General features: G+C 44.0%; 1 protein-coding gene across 3 annotated transcripts in view; it reads right to left on the bottom strand.

Moving 5' to 3' along the window:
- Window positions 1-15,000, bottom strand: part of LOC144509744 (ATP-dependent translocase ABCB1-like) — a 106,179-nt gene that overhangs the window by 26,006 nt on the left and 65,173 nt on the right. For all 3 annotated transcript variants that reach the window (XM_078238543.1, XM_078238528.1, XM_078238536.1), the window contains exons 17-22: window positions 13,801-13,947; window positions 10,770-10,874; window positions 7,205-7,282; window positions 3,588-3,671; window positions 2,284-2,487; window positions 687-787 (exon numbers count right to left, since the gene is read on the bottom strand). In XM_078238543.1, the coding sequence (XP_078094669.1) occupies window positions 687-787; window positions 2,284-2,487; window positions 3,588-3,671; window positions 7,205-7,282; window positions 10,770-10,874; window positions 13,801-13,947 (719 nt within the window). The remainder of the gene's footprint in view (window positions 1-686; window positions 788-2,283; window positions 2,488-3,587; window positions 3,672-7,204; window positions 7,283-10,769; window positions 10,875-13,800; window positions 13,948-15,000) is intronic.

Below are 15,000 nucleotides of genomic sequence, written 5' to 3'. Positions count from 1 at the left end.
ATTTTTAGAATTGCCAGAATTCTGAGGAACAGACCTTGGTTCTATATTTGGGAATGATTTGCATTCTGTAACATAGAACCTGATGTCATCTATCACAAGTTAACTGGTGAGTGAGTGAGTGCCCCTTGTACTGAGATTGCATCATGTTCTTAAACTGATTCTACTATTTTGCCTGAAACTATTGTGTAAAGGAGGTACAATGCCGGTAAAACAAGACTTTTGGCATCTTATTATTGCTTGTTTTATTCTATTAAGATTTTTTTTTTTCTGAGGTTGTACAATCTGCACTGATACGGATAACAATATGAAATTGCCCAATATTGCAGCGTCATCTGTGAGTACATAGAGTGTAACCACAAAAATAATGGATTTTTCCTGATTTATTTAAGAACTCCATGAGTGCTAAAACGGACAAGATTATGTGATTTTTTTTGTCTTATTAAATGCAGCCTTATGGGGCAGAGTTTCAATGATTTATGCCATCAAAGCTTGCAAATTTTATTAAGTGTTGTATTGAGGACTTTTAGAGATAAACTGTGTGTTTCATTGTGCATGAATTCTCACTGAGAGTCTCTTGCAAATCTGCTTTATTCGATCCCAGAGAATTCCAAAAAAAATTATGATTATTAAATAAAATGACGGTTATTTTAAAATTTATTTTCATAATAATGTCTCGATTTACACACCTGTACGGCAGTTCGAGATTCTCATTGTACATTTTTTCAAATGCCGGTTCCACAGTCAGAGAAACAACAGTCCGAATACTTTCCACAGCTTCTGTTGCTATCTTTGAGTTAAAAGAAAACTATAGATTATTTACAGTGTCAAGTTTTCATTGCTATTTACTGCCATTTGTAACTTCTTACAAAATGTGTCCTTAATCTGCACGTTAATTTGGAGACAAAAACAGAAAATGCTGGAAAATCTCAGAAGGGCTAACAGCACCTGTGGAGGGAGAGAATAGAGCCAACGTTTCAAGTCTGAATGACCCTTCATCAGAGCTCTGTCACCCTGACTCGAAATGTTGGCTCTATTTTCTCTCCACAGATGCTGTCAGACCTGCTGAGATTTTCCAGCATTTTCTGCTTTGGTTTCAGTTTCCAGCATCCGCAGTATTTTGCTTTTATGTTATTTAGAAGAATCCATTTCCTTCCTTTTTTTTGATGATAATGTTTTTGCTCAGCACCACCCCTGTTCCTTGCACTATTTCTTAATGCGCACCCAGGCCTCAGTAATACCATTCATTCAGCTCCCAGAGGGACGTGTCAATGGGTCAGGGTGGTTCATTGCAAATTACTCTCCTTGCTGTGTTTGTGGGAAGCTGTGAACTATTTGCTTGCCCTTGGAACGTTAGAATGTCTCCAAGGAGGAAACAGTGAGTACAACCTTCATAGAATCCCTAGAGTGCAGAAGGAGGCCATTCGGCCCGTTGAGTCTGCACCGACCATAATCCACCCGGGCCCTATCCACCTAACCCCATGTATTTACCCTGTTAGTCCCCCTGTCATTATGGGGCAATTTACCATGGCCAATAAACCTAACCCGCACATATTTGGACCGTGGGAGGAACCGGAGCACCTGGAGGAAACCCACTCAGACACGGGGAGCACATGCAAACTCCGCACAGACGGTCACTCAAGGTCGGAATTGAACCCAGGTCCCTGGCACTTTGAGGCAGCAGTGCTGACCACTGTGCCACCGTGCTACCCCTTGAGAGATATAAATTGTACATTCTCCCCAGTATCTGATGTGATCACAAGAACTATTTTAAATGCATTGAAGGCTGTGAAAAATAGTAGATGTAAGGAATTTCTGCCAAGTCTTATCGTACTAACGGAATATTCAAGGGATAGTTCTCAGCATACCAATTTCTAAAATAACTTTGAAATGCAAAAATGTCACTAATATTTTAGTTTAACATCTGATGAACTGTTTGAGGTGATACATTAATGTGAAGTCTGGGCTGATAGAGGAGCATTTTAAATTTCTGTGCTTCCAAGAGTGAGGCAGTCCCTTACAGGAATTATCATTTAATTATTCATTTTAATGGCCAGAAAACCATTTGCTGTACACTTTCAAATTTCCCAAATGCACTTTCAGCTGCCATCGGAATTGTGTGTTGTGTGTGTGGCAAGTCGACGGAAATGGAATGGAAATGTCACACGGTTTTTAAAAGTCTTTTAAATTAAATAAAACCAGGCTATTTGTTCATACCGATACTGCTTTTCCAAACTGATGAAAATGAACAAGACTTTGAGATCAATCAGAAAGTGCTGACTTCACCTTTCCAGCTGCTTCAAGGTCTTTTTGATCCCGACTTGTGTATCCTGTCAGAGATTTCATTTCAATCACTCCGGCCACAACAAGAATGGGTACTATTGCCAGGACCAATAAGCTCATCTGCCATCCAAATATGAATGAAATAATAACCGCAGATCCCATGCTTGCAATATTTTGTGCTATTAGTCCTAGTCTTGAGCCTACAGTCTGGAATGAAATGAAAATGGATACGCATCCTGTAAGAAGTTTAGCTCATTGTAACTTAAGTTTTAAAATAAACAGAAGTCTACAAAAGAGAGAAAGTGAATGGCGTCAATGTCTATCCTGAACACTGTCTCTGCCCTTGTCCTCCTGTTAGTTTGCAATGGAAGATTAGCAAACTTCAGCAAGAACAGGGGTAAAGGTGACCATGACAGGGGATTAGTAAGATCCAGTTCAGTTAAACTCAAACAGCAGTCATTTGCGTGAGTGCCAGTTTCAACTGCTATGGATTTTTGTGGCTGAATTTCCTACTCTCACCCAACCATTCATAAGTGGTGAAAGTCCACAGTAGTGGGATTCAAACATTTTCTCTTACCGCTCAGAAAATTACAACAGTAGCATATGCACCCAAAGCCAAATTGGATGTAAAGACCGGGACCCTGATATTTATGGAGAGGCAAGGGAACACGCCAAGGCCAGCGACACGGACGTTCAGCTGAATTGTTCCACTTTCCACCTGACAGCTGGCCAAACTGAGATGCTGTTTGACTCCCTGTGAAAAAACCAACGGTGGGAGGTTACAGTCGGGGATCATTAGGGCAGTCCATCTGGGACGTGGCGGAGGGAGAAAGAGATCTTTGTGGGATGGGAGCAAGATCAGAGTGGGGCTAGGCGACTGGGGTGGCCATCATGGGAAGGAGATGGTTGAACGTTTGGACTTGGGGCAGGGATAGGGGAGAAGTCAGCTGCAACTACAGATAAGAGAGGACATCAATGCTGATGCAGCTGAGTGGTTGGGGTGGAGGTCTGCATTCAGGGTAGTGGAGACTGAACGATCACGATCAGCTGAGGGCAGGTCAAAGACTTCCTTTAGGGACCGAGGGTAGTACATTTGCTTCACTTAGGCCGAAAGGGCTACTTTCTTGTAATGTCAAATCTTCCTTGAGGTTACAAAATTATACTTGAAAACATTATCAGTATTTGATATCATCATACATCAATTCAGGAACTTGTAGGTTGGTATTTTCTAAATTAGTGATTTCAGAAACAGATAAAACATGATAAATACAGAATTTTGGAATATGTATAAAAGGTGTGTTACGCACTGTTTGGACTTGTGATGCCTCTGTAGCTAGTCTTGTAGTCAGGGCTCCAGTGCTGTTTTTCTTATCATCAAACCAAGCAATCTCCTAGAGACAGAGTGAAGCACAGACTATGAATAGAATGGAGCAAGAGAATGAAATAGACCAGGAACTTGTTATTCTTGACTTGTGGATTGCTGCATACTTGCAGCTTTGGCTTTTGCACATAAAAACACACTATGAAAACAGATTGAATGATCAAACGCTAAGAAAACATGGACTTTCCAGCTGTTTCACTGCTTTAGGTCAGTGGCCTAGATGTCCTTGTGTGAGTGTGTTAACTTTCACTGTATGGGTGCTCACATTTAATGTAGAAAGGCCAATCTCTTGAAAACATATCAAAACATATTTTTCATTAGTTTTGTGGTGACTGATATCTGTTGGGTGTGACAGCTGTGAACCTTAGTCTCTGTTCTGTCTTTCTGATATCATTCTTTCAACCTTACTGCCGTAAAGATTTTCATGGCCTGAATTTTCAGGATGGTGAGCACTTGGGGTGTGTCTGTGTGTGTGTGTGTGTCAGTGTGTCTCTGTGTGTCTGTCTGTGTGTCCGAGACATACAAGGAGACAAGTCACCAAAAGCTTGACTAAGAAGCTTGTAAATGCCATCCCTAAAGGAGGAGAGAATGTGAAGTTTGCCGAAAGAACAATTCCTAACAACAGTTAGTACTTGGAAAATAAACTTTGAGAAACACATTTATGACCAGTACAATTTTATCACAAATCTTCATTCCTTACAGTGGACACCATGGGCAGGATTTTATGGGCTCGCTCGGGCAAGACTGGAAATTCCCACCCGAGGTCAACGGTGATTTCCGTTGTCGGACACTCACTCGCTCCAATTCTGTAGCGGGCGAGGTGGTAGAGTTCCGGTCAAAGAGTTCCACTGCGTGCTATAACTTCAAAGGTGTTGACTTCAGTGGATGTTTAGAAAGCAGAATATAAACAAAACCATTAAAAAAAAAAACTCTGAAAATAAAGAGAAAAGCTGAGTACGAAACTCAGTAGTAAATACTTCCCATTAAAGTTTTTAAAGTTTATTTATTAGTCACAAGTCTTACATTAACACTGCAATGAAGTTACTGTGAAATTCCCCTAGTTGCCACACTCCGGCACCTAACCAGCACATCTTTCAGACCGTGGGAGGAAACCGGAACACCCAGAGGAAACCCAAGCAGACACATTGAGAATGTGCAAACTCCACACAGACTGTGACCCAAGCCAGGAATTGAACCCAGGTCCCTGGCGCTGTGAGGCAGCAGTGCTAACCACGGTGCCACCCGATAAATGATAAATACCCACAGTTCTATTCCATTTTGGATTCTTTGGTTCTGTTCACCAACAACACATTGTATTTATAATGTAATAAAATATCCTAAGGCACTTCACAGGAGCAATATAAAACTATACGAGATGATGATCAAAAGCTTGGCCATAAAGGGGGGTTTTAAGGAGAGGCTTGAAGCACAAAAGAGAGGGGATGGTGAGGTGTAGGTAGGGTGTTCCAGAGCTTAGGGTCCAGGCACCAAAAGACACAGCAATATCTCAGAGGGATGTGGGCTGTAGGAAATTACAAAGATCAGGAGGTGTGAGGCATGGAAGGATCTGAAATGGAGGACGAGAATTTTAGCTGGGGTATTGCTTGACTGAACTAATGTAGGCCATTGAGAACAGGAGTGTTATGTAGTAACACTTCTGGCATCGTTAAGACACTTCCGCCTTAATTGGGAACACAAATTGATAAGGAGAAACTATGTTCAGAGGTTTACAGCCCTAGGCTGCCCTGGAGCAGCAGCCTCTGGCTGCTCCAGTCTTTACATGCTTACGACATGGCTTCAAGATGTATTCTGCCTGAGAGAGGACTGCACCCTCTGAGGTGATCGCTTGCTCTCTGTTCCCCATTGGTCCGTCAAGCCAGGTGACCATCTTCTGTCTTAAAGGCACAGACACCACAATCACTACAAGGGGTGATAGGTGAACAGACATCAGAGATTTGGATGATCTCGGGCCCAATTTTAAACAGGCGCGGAAACGTGGTAAAGTCGGGCGTGAGACCATTAATGCGATCCACGCCCACATCTGCCCAGATGCCCACTTTACCGAGGCCCGAAAATGGTCGCAATCCGATTCGCGCCCAAAACGGGCGCAACGGTGACTTAAATGCATTTGCATGCATTTAAATTGAATTAATGAACTGCCCACCCAACTTTATCAGCATTTCCCCCTTTACCATCGTGTTCGCATGTCCAGATTCGGCGCGAAACAGACCTGCTCAGCAAAGGTCTGTTTCGGGCGCTCCAGCTGCTGAAGAGATAGGTTCAGCGCTTCCAATGGCTCTCTGACTCAGATCGGTGGTGCGGGGGGGCAACTGAGAGACGGGTCAGATCATTCTCTGATGGGGTGTGGGGTGGCCCGATCATTTTCTGGTGGCAGTGGGGGGGAGGCGAGTTAGATGTATCTCTGGTGGATGGGGGTGAGGGAGGAGGGAGGCCAGATCGTTGTCTGGTGGGGGAGGTGAGGGGAGGAGGGCAGATCATTGTCTGGTGGGGGGGGGGGGGGAGGCAGGGCGGGCCCAATCATTCTCTGGTGGGTCGGGGGGAGAAAGAGGAGGGCAGATTGGTGTTTGGTTGTGGGGGGGCGGGGGGATGCCCGATCATTCTCTGGAGGGGAGGGGGCGATCATTCTCTGCCGGGGGGGGGCCAGATGGATCTCTGGTGGGGGGGCGGGGGAGCAGGGGTGGTCCGCTGCCACTCCGCGGGGGATCGGTGGGGAGGAAAGGGGGTAGAGGGTCGCGATTGGTCTGGGTAGCGGGGGGGTGGGCGGATAAGGGGGAAAGTTATGTTGTAGGAGTGGGGATGATATCTGTGGGGACCATCACTCCCGGGCCGCTTTCTCCGCTTTTTGCGACCCGGGAACGATGTGACAGTGGCGTGATTTTCACATTTTTTTCTATCTGTACATACGCAGTTCAGAGCTCCGATCGTTTCAGGCGTGCTAAGCCCCGCCCACAGCACGATTCAGACTCGCAATTTTTTTTTCAGGCTAAGCGCGTATCAGGACGCCTGAGAACAGATTTCCAAGTCGGATCTGAATTGCGCCCAGACTCAGCATTTGGAATGAAAATGGTAAAATTGGGCCCCTCAAGTTTAAGGAGGGCAGATTGAAGGAGATCAGCCAGGAGTGTATTTGTATAGTTTAGAAATAAAAAGTGTCTTGAATGAGGGTTTCAGCAGCATATAGGCTGAGGCAGAGTTGGGCCATGTTATTCAGGTGGAAAAAAGTGGTCTTAGTAATGTCATGATATGTTGTTGGAAATTCATCACAGGGTCAGATATGACACCAACATCGCAAAGAGTCTGGCTAAGACTCAGTTACGATGAGAGGCATGGAGTAGGTGACCAGGGAACAGAGTACTGTTATTGCAGTTTCTATCTTAACCATAAGATGGAACTAAGGGAACATTGCTTGCTGTGAAAACTTTTCTCAGCTTATTCCTAATACAACAATATAAATCAGTCAGGTTTTTGATCCAAGAGTTTACTAAAATCACAGTACATCATGTTTCCATCCTCTTTACTAACCTGACGTAGCATCGCTTTGAAGGCCATATATCTCAGTTTCTGAGTGAGGGTTTCTCCAGCTTTTCCAAACATAAATCCCTGAAGACAACAGAACAAACTTCATATGATAATTTTTAGATCATTAACTGATCACCAGAAAGTTCCAAAAGACAAAACATTAAGTTTTACATTGCTAACAGAGTTCAGTGATCTGTGCTGCCAATGTTCATTTTACTTTGCAAATATCAGATTCTGTTTTCATCTCTCTGCCAGTGACAATACTTATTAGCCATGCTAATACAAAGTAGCTGGGAACAGCACATTAATTCCGAGATTTTTTAATATTGCACAGATTCAGAACTGGTACCTATATATTGGGGGCACTGTATCATTATATTTCCTAACAATATTTACTTAAAATAATTTAGATTGTCCTTTCCATAAAAGCTAGCAAGTCCAAACAGTATCAATGCTATTGTCCTTTTTTAAAAAATGATTTTTATACCATACCATATCTCAATGAAAATAAAAATATTCATCTGGTAGTGTTTAATACTGTGAGTGTCGTCTCTCACATCTTTTTCTGAAGATATCAACTCATGCAGCTGTTTGTTACTACACAAGTGACTAAGAAACAACAAGGCAGAAAATATTGGTGCGATTTGTTTAAAGGTCTCCTAACAGTATTTGCAGTGTCGGACAGGTTATAAATCAGGAAGTTAGAGGTGCATATAATTAGTGTAATATAGCATCCATGGGGCACTTTCCTCTTCATGTAGACTGAGCAAATCAAATTTGTAGTGATAGTAAAGTGGATGTATGGAGTGTGTACAAAGTTATGTTATGGATCATTAAGTTGATGAACCAACTATGGAACAGGTTAAGTTGGATTTAATATTGTACAATGAGAAAGGGTTAATTAATAACCCTGTAATAAAGGAACCTCTAGAAAAGTATGGCCATAACACGCAAGGATGTTAGAACGAATTTCACTGTCATTTAATTAAGTCCCAAGCTAGAGCCCTGGATCAAAACAAAGCAAAGCTATTTAACCACGAGGGGAGAGTTAGCTGAAATAGATTGGGATACCACATATAGGATATAAAAGACAAACATTTGCATAATTCACACATGCCTTACAGCAAATATACAATCCTTTAAAGCAGAAATACCCCACAACTGGGGCTAACAAGAGGAGCTGAAGATTGTATTAGATCAAACTTATAATGTTCCTGAAAAAAGTGATCATTCTGAGGATTGAGGGGATTTTAGAATTCAGCAAAGGCGGAGAAAAGAATAAATGAAAGTAGAGCACTAGATTGTAAACTTTTCTACAGGGCTGCAAACAGGAAGAGATTAGTGAAAATAAGCATGAGCCCATTACAGGCAGAGAGAGGTGAAATTAAAATGGGGAATAGGGAAATGGCAAAGACATTACACAATGTCTTCAAATGCCTCATAGCTCCTGATCTCTCCCATCCGTTCCAGCCCCACCCCTTTAAGATACCTGCACTCCTCTAAATAAGTTCCAGAAATAATGGGGAATCAAGGGTCCAGCAGGAACAAGGACTTAAAGTGTAAGCAAAAAAATAAACTGGAGAAATTAAAGGGACTAAATGGCAATAAATTCCCTGCACCTGACGACCTGCTTCTTTATTCACAGAGCTGAAAATGAGTTTATCATTAAAAAAATCATTTTGAATCGTTGTGGCGAGGCTGTGCCTGTGAGGAACCTGATTTTAAAAAACAGAACATTGGCACCACATCTACAAACATTCAATCCCTCCACCACCGACGCTCAGTAGCAGCAGTGTGTACTATGTACAAGATGCACTGCAGCAATTCACCAAAGATACTTAGACAGCACCTTTCAAACCCGCAACCACTTTCATCGAGAAGGACAAGGGCAGTAGATACATGGGAACACCACCACCTGCAAGTTCCCCGCCAAGCCACTCACCAACCTGACTAGGAAATATATCACCGTTCTTTCGCAGTCGCTGGGTCAAAATCCTGGAATTCCCTCCCTAACGGCATTGTGGGTCAACCCACAGCACATGGACTGCAGCAATTCAGGAAGGCAGCTCACCACCACCTTCCCAGGGGCAACTAAGGATGGACAATAAATGCTGGCCAGCCAGCGACGCCCATGTCCCACGAATGAATGAAAAAAATAGTGTTAACCAAATTGAAAAAGGTGGGTTGATGCCAGAATTAATGTCAATGGGGAAATATGGGTGTTATAGCCTATCATTTACTCTGGCATTCCAGTGCTGCTGCCTCCAAAGGTACCAGAAAAAAAAAATCATTTTGCTTGTATTTTCTTATTGTTAGGCATCCTTAGGATCAAGGATGACATTCTTGCACTCCGGTTTGATGGGTTCTGAGATGGTTGATAAGACAATGTGCGATCTGCAGACTCAGCCACACTTGAGACAGGTGGTACTTGAAGGGTTGAATGGATGGGTTGTTTAGAGGTTTGTACCCTGCCTCTGATGCCTCAACTTCATCCCTACACATTTCTGATGAAGTCGCTCAATGTGTTCAGCATCTTCCCAAATGAGCCATCTCCATTTTGATTGGTTACAAGCCAGGAGTTCCCATGAGTCGGCATGGATGTTTGACCTCTTCAGAGATGCTTTGAGGACCTCCCTAAAGTGTTTCCACTGTTCTCCTGCGAGTCTCCTGCCACAATTAAGTGCTGAGTAGAGCTGTTGTGGGAGTCTTGTGTCAGACATATGTATGACTTGTCCCACCCAGCAGAGCAGACTTTGAGTGATTAGATCAGAAATTTGATGCTGAACAAGTTGGCTTGGGAGATGGTGCTGCTGTTGGACTGCCTTTCTTAGGCTTATTGACTTGGAGGTTCTTGCAAATGCATTGCTGGTCATTCTCATCCAGTGCCTTAAGATGTCTGTTGTAGATTCTCCAAGCTGCTGAATCATATATGAGCATGGGGATCACTGCTGCCAGGTAAATCATGACCTTAGATCCTGGTCCTCAAACACTCTGAACGCAGTAGTTGGGACTTGCTCCTCCAGCAACTCTGGGTATATGTAGCATAAACTGAGTGGAGCTGGCTTATAAAAGAATAAATGCAAAAACTCTTAAATCATTTTGCAGGCAGCTAGGATGCATATGGCTGTGTTATTATGTCTAGTACATCATTCATATATCAACTCGTCAAAATTTCGAATGAATGTATTAAATAATAATCCCTTCCCACTCTTTTACCATCCTAACTGTTTGATATCCCATTGGCAATCATACCCACTGACTCATGGGAAACTCATGGCTTGTCCATATTATTTATGTGTTTTTAATTTAATTTTATTTCCCTTATTTTCCATTTGATTACTTTATCCCTTCAGTGGTGCAACTTGTTCAAAATAATATATAAAAATTGTATTTGAGAGATGTTTTCCAATATTTTGGGTGTTAGTTATCCATCCTAAGTTCCCAAAGCTATATTTTTAGACAACTGAACATAGGACTAATTTTCTATTTGTTTTACTCACTTTGAAAATACAACATTACTTTCTTGAGATCACTATTAAATATATTATTTGTGGTGTAAGATACTTACTTGTAAGAAATATGTAACAAAGGAAACTACACCAATAACAAAGAACAAGATAGAATAAAGATTTGCTTGGTGCCTGATCACTTTTATATCAGTTCCAGTGAAGATCTGGAGGAGAAACAAAATCAATTAACTTTGAAAGATTAAATTGTATTTTAGTTCAGAGTTAAATAACATCGGGTAGAAAAATCTTGAGGGGCTGAGGCTGTGTTCTGAAGCATATAGATCACAAATGCTATCACTTCCTCATTGCCACCCATTGCCTTCATCTCAATGCGAATTAAATCTTGCTGTGCAATTTTAATAATGAACGTCTTATGCCAACAGCTCTACATAAATGCAATTCCTTATTTAGACAAATAAATTTCATACAAACTTATTAATATGAATTCATATGTTTATTTCTAATACCATATAGCAAGATTTCAATCCCTGCGTAACTGTCCCACTGATTTCCTTTCATTTGTCTCTTACCCTCCCTCTCATGCATGCTACTCACATTCCTCCACTCTCCAAGTTACTATCCCTTCTTGCAATCCAATGTTTTCCAACTTCACCTCCACTTAAAAATTCCACTAGATGAAATAACTAATCACCTTGCTACCAATGGGAAAGAATGAGGTGAACTTGAACTACACCAGCAGTGGGGAATGAGTGTATAATGAAAGGGCAGTCCAGTTTTCACAAAACCCAATCTTCTTTCCACTGATGTTCAACAGAATGACAGCTCAACATTTTGTTCAGAGATGATGCCTAGTTTCCTAACTGTCATTTTTACTTGGTTTTAAATCTCCAAATTGATGGAAACTAAAAACTGGTGCAGTGAAAAATTGCAGTGCTTTGCCTGGAACTGCTGGGCCTCTGACGGAAATCTTTGTCGCTTCTTTGGACACGGGTGAGGTCCCTGAGGATTGGAGGATAGCGAATGTGGTCCCGTTGTTTAAGAAGGGTAGCAGAGATAACCCAGGAAATTATAGGCCGCTGAGCTTGACGTCCGTGGTAGGGAAGTTGTTGGAGAGGATTCTTAGAGACAGGATGTATGTGCATTTAGAACGGAACAATCTCATTAGTGACAGACAGCATGGTTTTGTAAGAGGGAGGTCGTGCCTTACAAATTTGGTGGAGTTTTTTGAGGAAGTGACAAAAACGGTTGATGAAGGAAGGGCCGTGGATGTCGTCTATATGGATTTCAGTAAGGCATTTGACAAAGTCCCACATGGCAGGTTGGTTAAGAAGGTTAAGGCTCATGGGATACAAGGAGAAGTGGCTAGATGGGTGGAGAACTGGCTTGGCCATAGGAGACAGAGGGTAGTGGTCGAAGGGTCTTTTTCCGGCTGGAGGTCTGTGAACAGTGGTGTTCCGCAGGGCTCTGTACTGGGACCTCTGCTATTTGTGATATATATAAATGATTTGGAAGAAGGTGTAACTGGTGTTATCAGCAAGTTTGCGGATGACACGAAGATGGCTGGACTTGCGGATAGCGATGAGCATTGTCGGGCAATACAGCAGGATATAGATAGGCTGGAAAATTGGGCGGAGAGGTGGCAGATGGAATTTAATCCGGATAAATGCGAAGTGATGCATTTTGGAAGAAATAATGTAGGGAGGAGTTATACAATAAATGGCAGAGTCATCAGGAGTATAGAAACACAGAGGGACCTAGGTGTGCAAGTCCACAAATCCTTGAAGGTGGCAACACAGGTGGAGAAGGTGGTGAAGAAGGCATATGGTATGCTTGCCTTTATAGGACGGGGTATAGAGTATAAAAGCTGGAGTCTGATGATGCAGCTGTATAGAACGCTGGTTAGGCCACGTTTGGAGTACTGCGTCCAGTTCTGGTCGCCGCACTACCAGAAGGACGTGGAGGCATTGGAGAGAGTGCAGAGAAGGTTTACCAGGATGTTGCCTGGTATGGAGGGTCTTAGCTATGAGGAGAGATTGGGTAGACTGGGGTTGTTCTCCTTGGAAAGACGGAGAATGAGGGGAGATCTAATAGAGGTATACAAGATTATGAAGGGTATAGATAGGGTGAACAGTGGGAAGCTTTTTCCCAGGTCGGAGGTGACGATCATGAGGGGTCACGGGCTCAAGCTGAGAGGGGCGAAGTATAACTCAGACATCAGAGGGACGTTTTTTACACAGAGGGTGGTGGGGGCCTGGAATGCGCTGCCAAGTAGGGTGGTGGAGGCAGGCACGCTGACATCGTTTAAGACTTACCTGGATAGTCACATGAGCAGCCTGGGAATGGAGGGATACAAACGATTGGTCTAGTTGGACCAAGGAGCGGCACAGGCTTGGAGGGCCGAAGGGCCTGTTTCCTGTGCTGTACTGCTCTTTGTTCTTTGTTCTTTGAACTAAGGCCCTGGACTGTTCTTAACTCTTGGGGGTTCCTGAGGTGGGGGGGGGGATACCCTGGGGGTATGGGAGGGGGATGGTAGTGGTGTCAGGGTATAGGCCAGGGGGAGAGGGAGGGCAGATCCCGGAGGGAAGGGCAACCCAAATCTGAAGGAGGCCTTCGGTTTAAAGTGCCTTTCCCTCCTTCCCATTCGAGATGGAGAATTGTTTCTTTTTGTTTCCCATCTTTCCCTGACCTGTGCCTGCCAGCTTAAAAATTGAGCCAGGGTGGGAAAAGGCCCTTAAGTGGCCATAAAGTGGCAGGATTCCAGGGAGAATCCCATCCATTGCAATTTTATGCCCGACCCCCCCGGAGGGGGAGGGGGGAGGAAGCATAAATTTCTGGACCTGGTGGGGGGATGGGCAGTGTGGGGATAGGGAGGGTGGGACTTAACCATTTGCAACAGAGCCTGGGTAGCAGGAAATGCAAAAAGAGGCCGGGTAATGGCTGAGCATGGTCGCAAACGGTGTTCCAGCTCCAACTGCTCCAGATCAGCTGAAGGAGGACACTGAAATACCAGGCAAACTCCAAAGAAATTAAACCCAAACGATAAAATAAATGAACGCAAAACTAAAGACAGCAAGTTATTGCATATAGTGAGAAACCAAAATAAATACTTAAAAAGCATTACACACTTACACTAATAATCTTTGCAAATATAATGCAAAAAGCAGGGTGAATTGCTCCATTGATACTCGCCCCTATGAGACCCAAAAATATGTACGGCCACTCCGACTTATTCAGTTTAAAAAGTTTTAGAAACGAAACACTGCGTAGTTTTTCTTCCTATTAGAAAAAGGACAATAATTAAACACAGTCAAGTTCTTAGGAACATGAGAGTCAATGGAATATTTAGTCAGATGCATAATCCACCATGCTTGAAGAGCTTTCTAGTGAAGATAAGATCATGTAAAGTAAAAATGGCATTACACTTAAGATGGAGTATAAAATTCCAACCATCAGATGATCAGCGCTTCAATCTAACTAGGGTCATTCTATCCAGCCGGACAGCAGCTTTAGAGGAGAATGGTGGACGTAACAATGTCCATGGTTGCAGACATTCTGAGATGGATGGGAACAGATCATGGGTGAAATTCTCCCAAAAGCATTCTAAGCATCGAATTCGCGTAAAAACTGGAGTAAATCCTGCTGGTTTTTTCAGCGGGATTTTCAAAATGAATCGCCCACACTCTGTGCACTGCAGAATGCACGAGCCTGAACCTCGTGAAAAAAAATCAGTGGGTGGGGCCTGTTCCCGCTGGAGAGGCCATCAGCATTGCGCTGTGGGCCACTGCGCATGCGCGATCTGTCACACCGAGATCAACACATGTGCAGTAGCCCACGCTGCCGGCCTCCTAATCATTGGCCAGCTCAATCACTGGCCCGACCCGGGATCGCATGACCCCGCAACGCTGCCCCTCCGACCCTCTCATGCCCTGATTGCTGGCCCCACCGACATCTCTGGGCCAGCCTCGATCCTTCTCCACCTGCCTCCATCTCCCCCCCCCCCCCCAAGCCCTGACACCACCCCCCACAGACTGACACCCCCCCCAACAACAGGCCGACCCCCCACCCCGACGGTCAGCCCCGATCACTGGCCTCCCTCCCTCTGTCACCAAGCCCTAGTGCAGCTTGGCAGCAGGACCCCCCATCCCCATGATTGCCCCCAGAGGCCCCTCCCCTATAGGCCCCACCACCAATGCCCAGTGGGCAGTGCCAAGGTGCCCCCGGGCATTGCCACTTTGCTCCTTGAGCAGGACCAGGGGGCCAGGCTGGCACTGCCAAGCTGTCAATGCCCAGGGGGCGTCCACCTTACCCCCGACCTCCTGGGGTGCCTCC

This window comes from Mustelus asterias, chromosome 2 (assembly GCF_964213995.1).
Source record: "Mustelus asterias chromosome 2, sMusAst1.hap1.1, whole genome shotgun sequence".
In the NCBI taxonomy this organism is placed as follows: domain Eukaryota; kingdom Metazoa; phylum Chordata; class Chondrichthyes; order Carcharhiniformes; family Triakidae; genus Mustelus; species Mustelus asterias.
The sequence above is the reverse complement of the archived record's forward strand: the minus strand, read 5'-3'. Positions and strand labels throughout refer to the sequence as shown.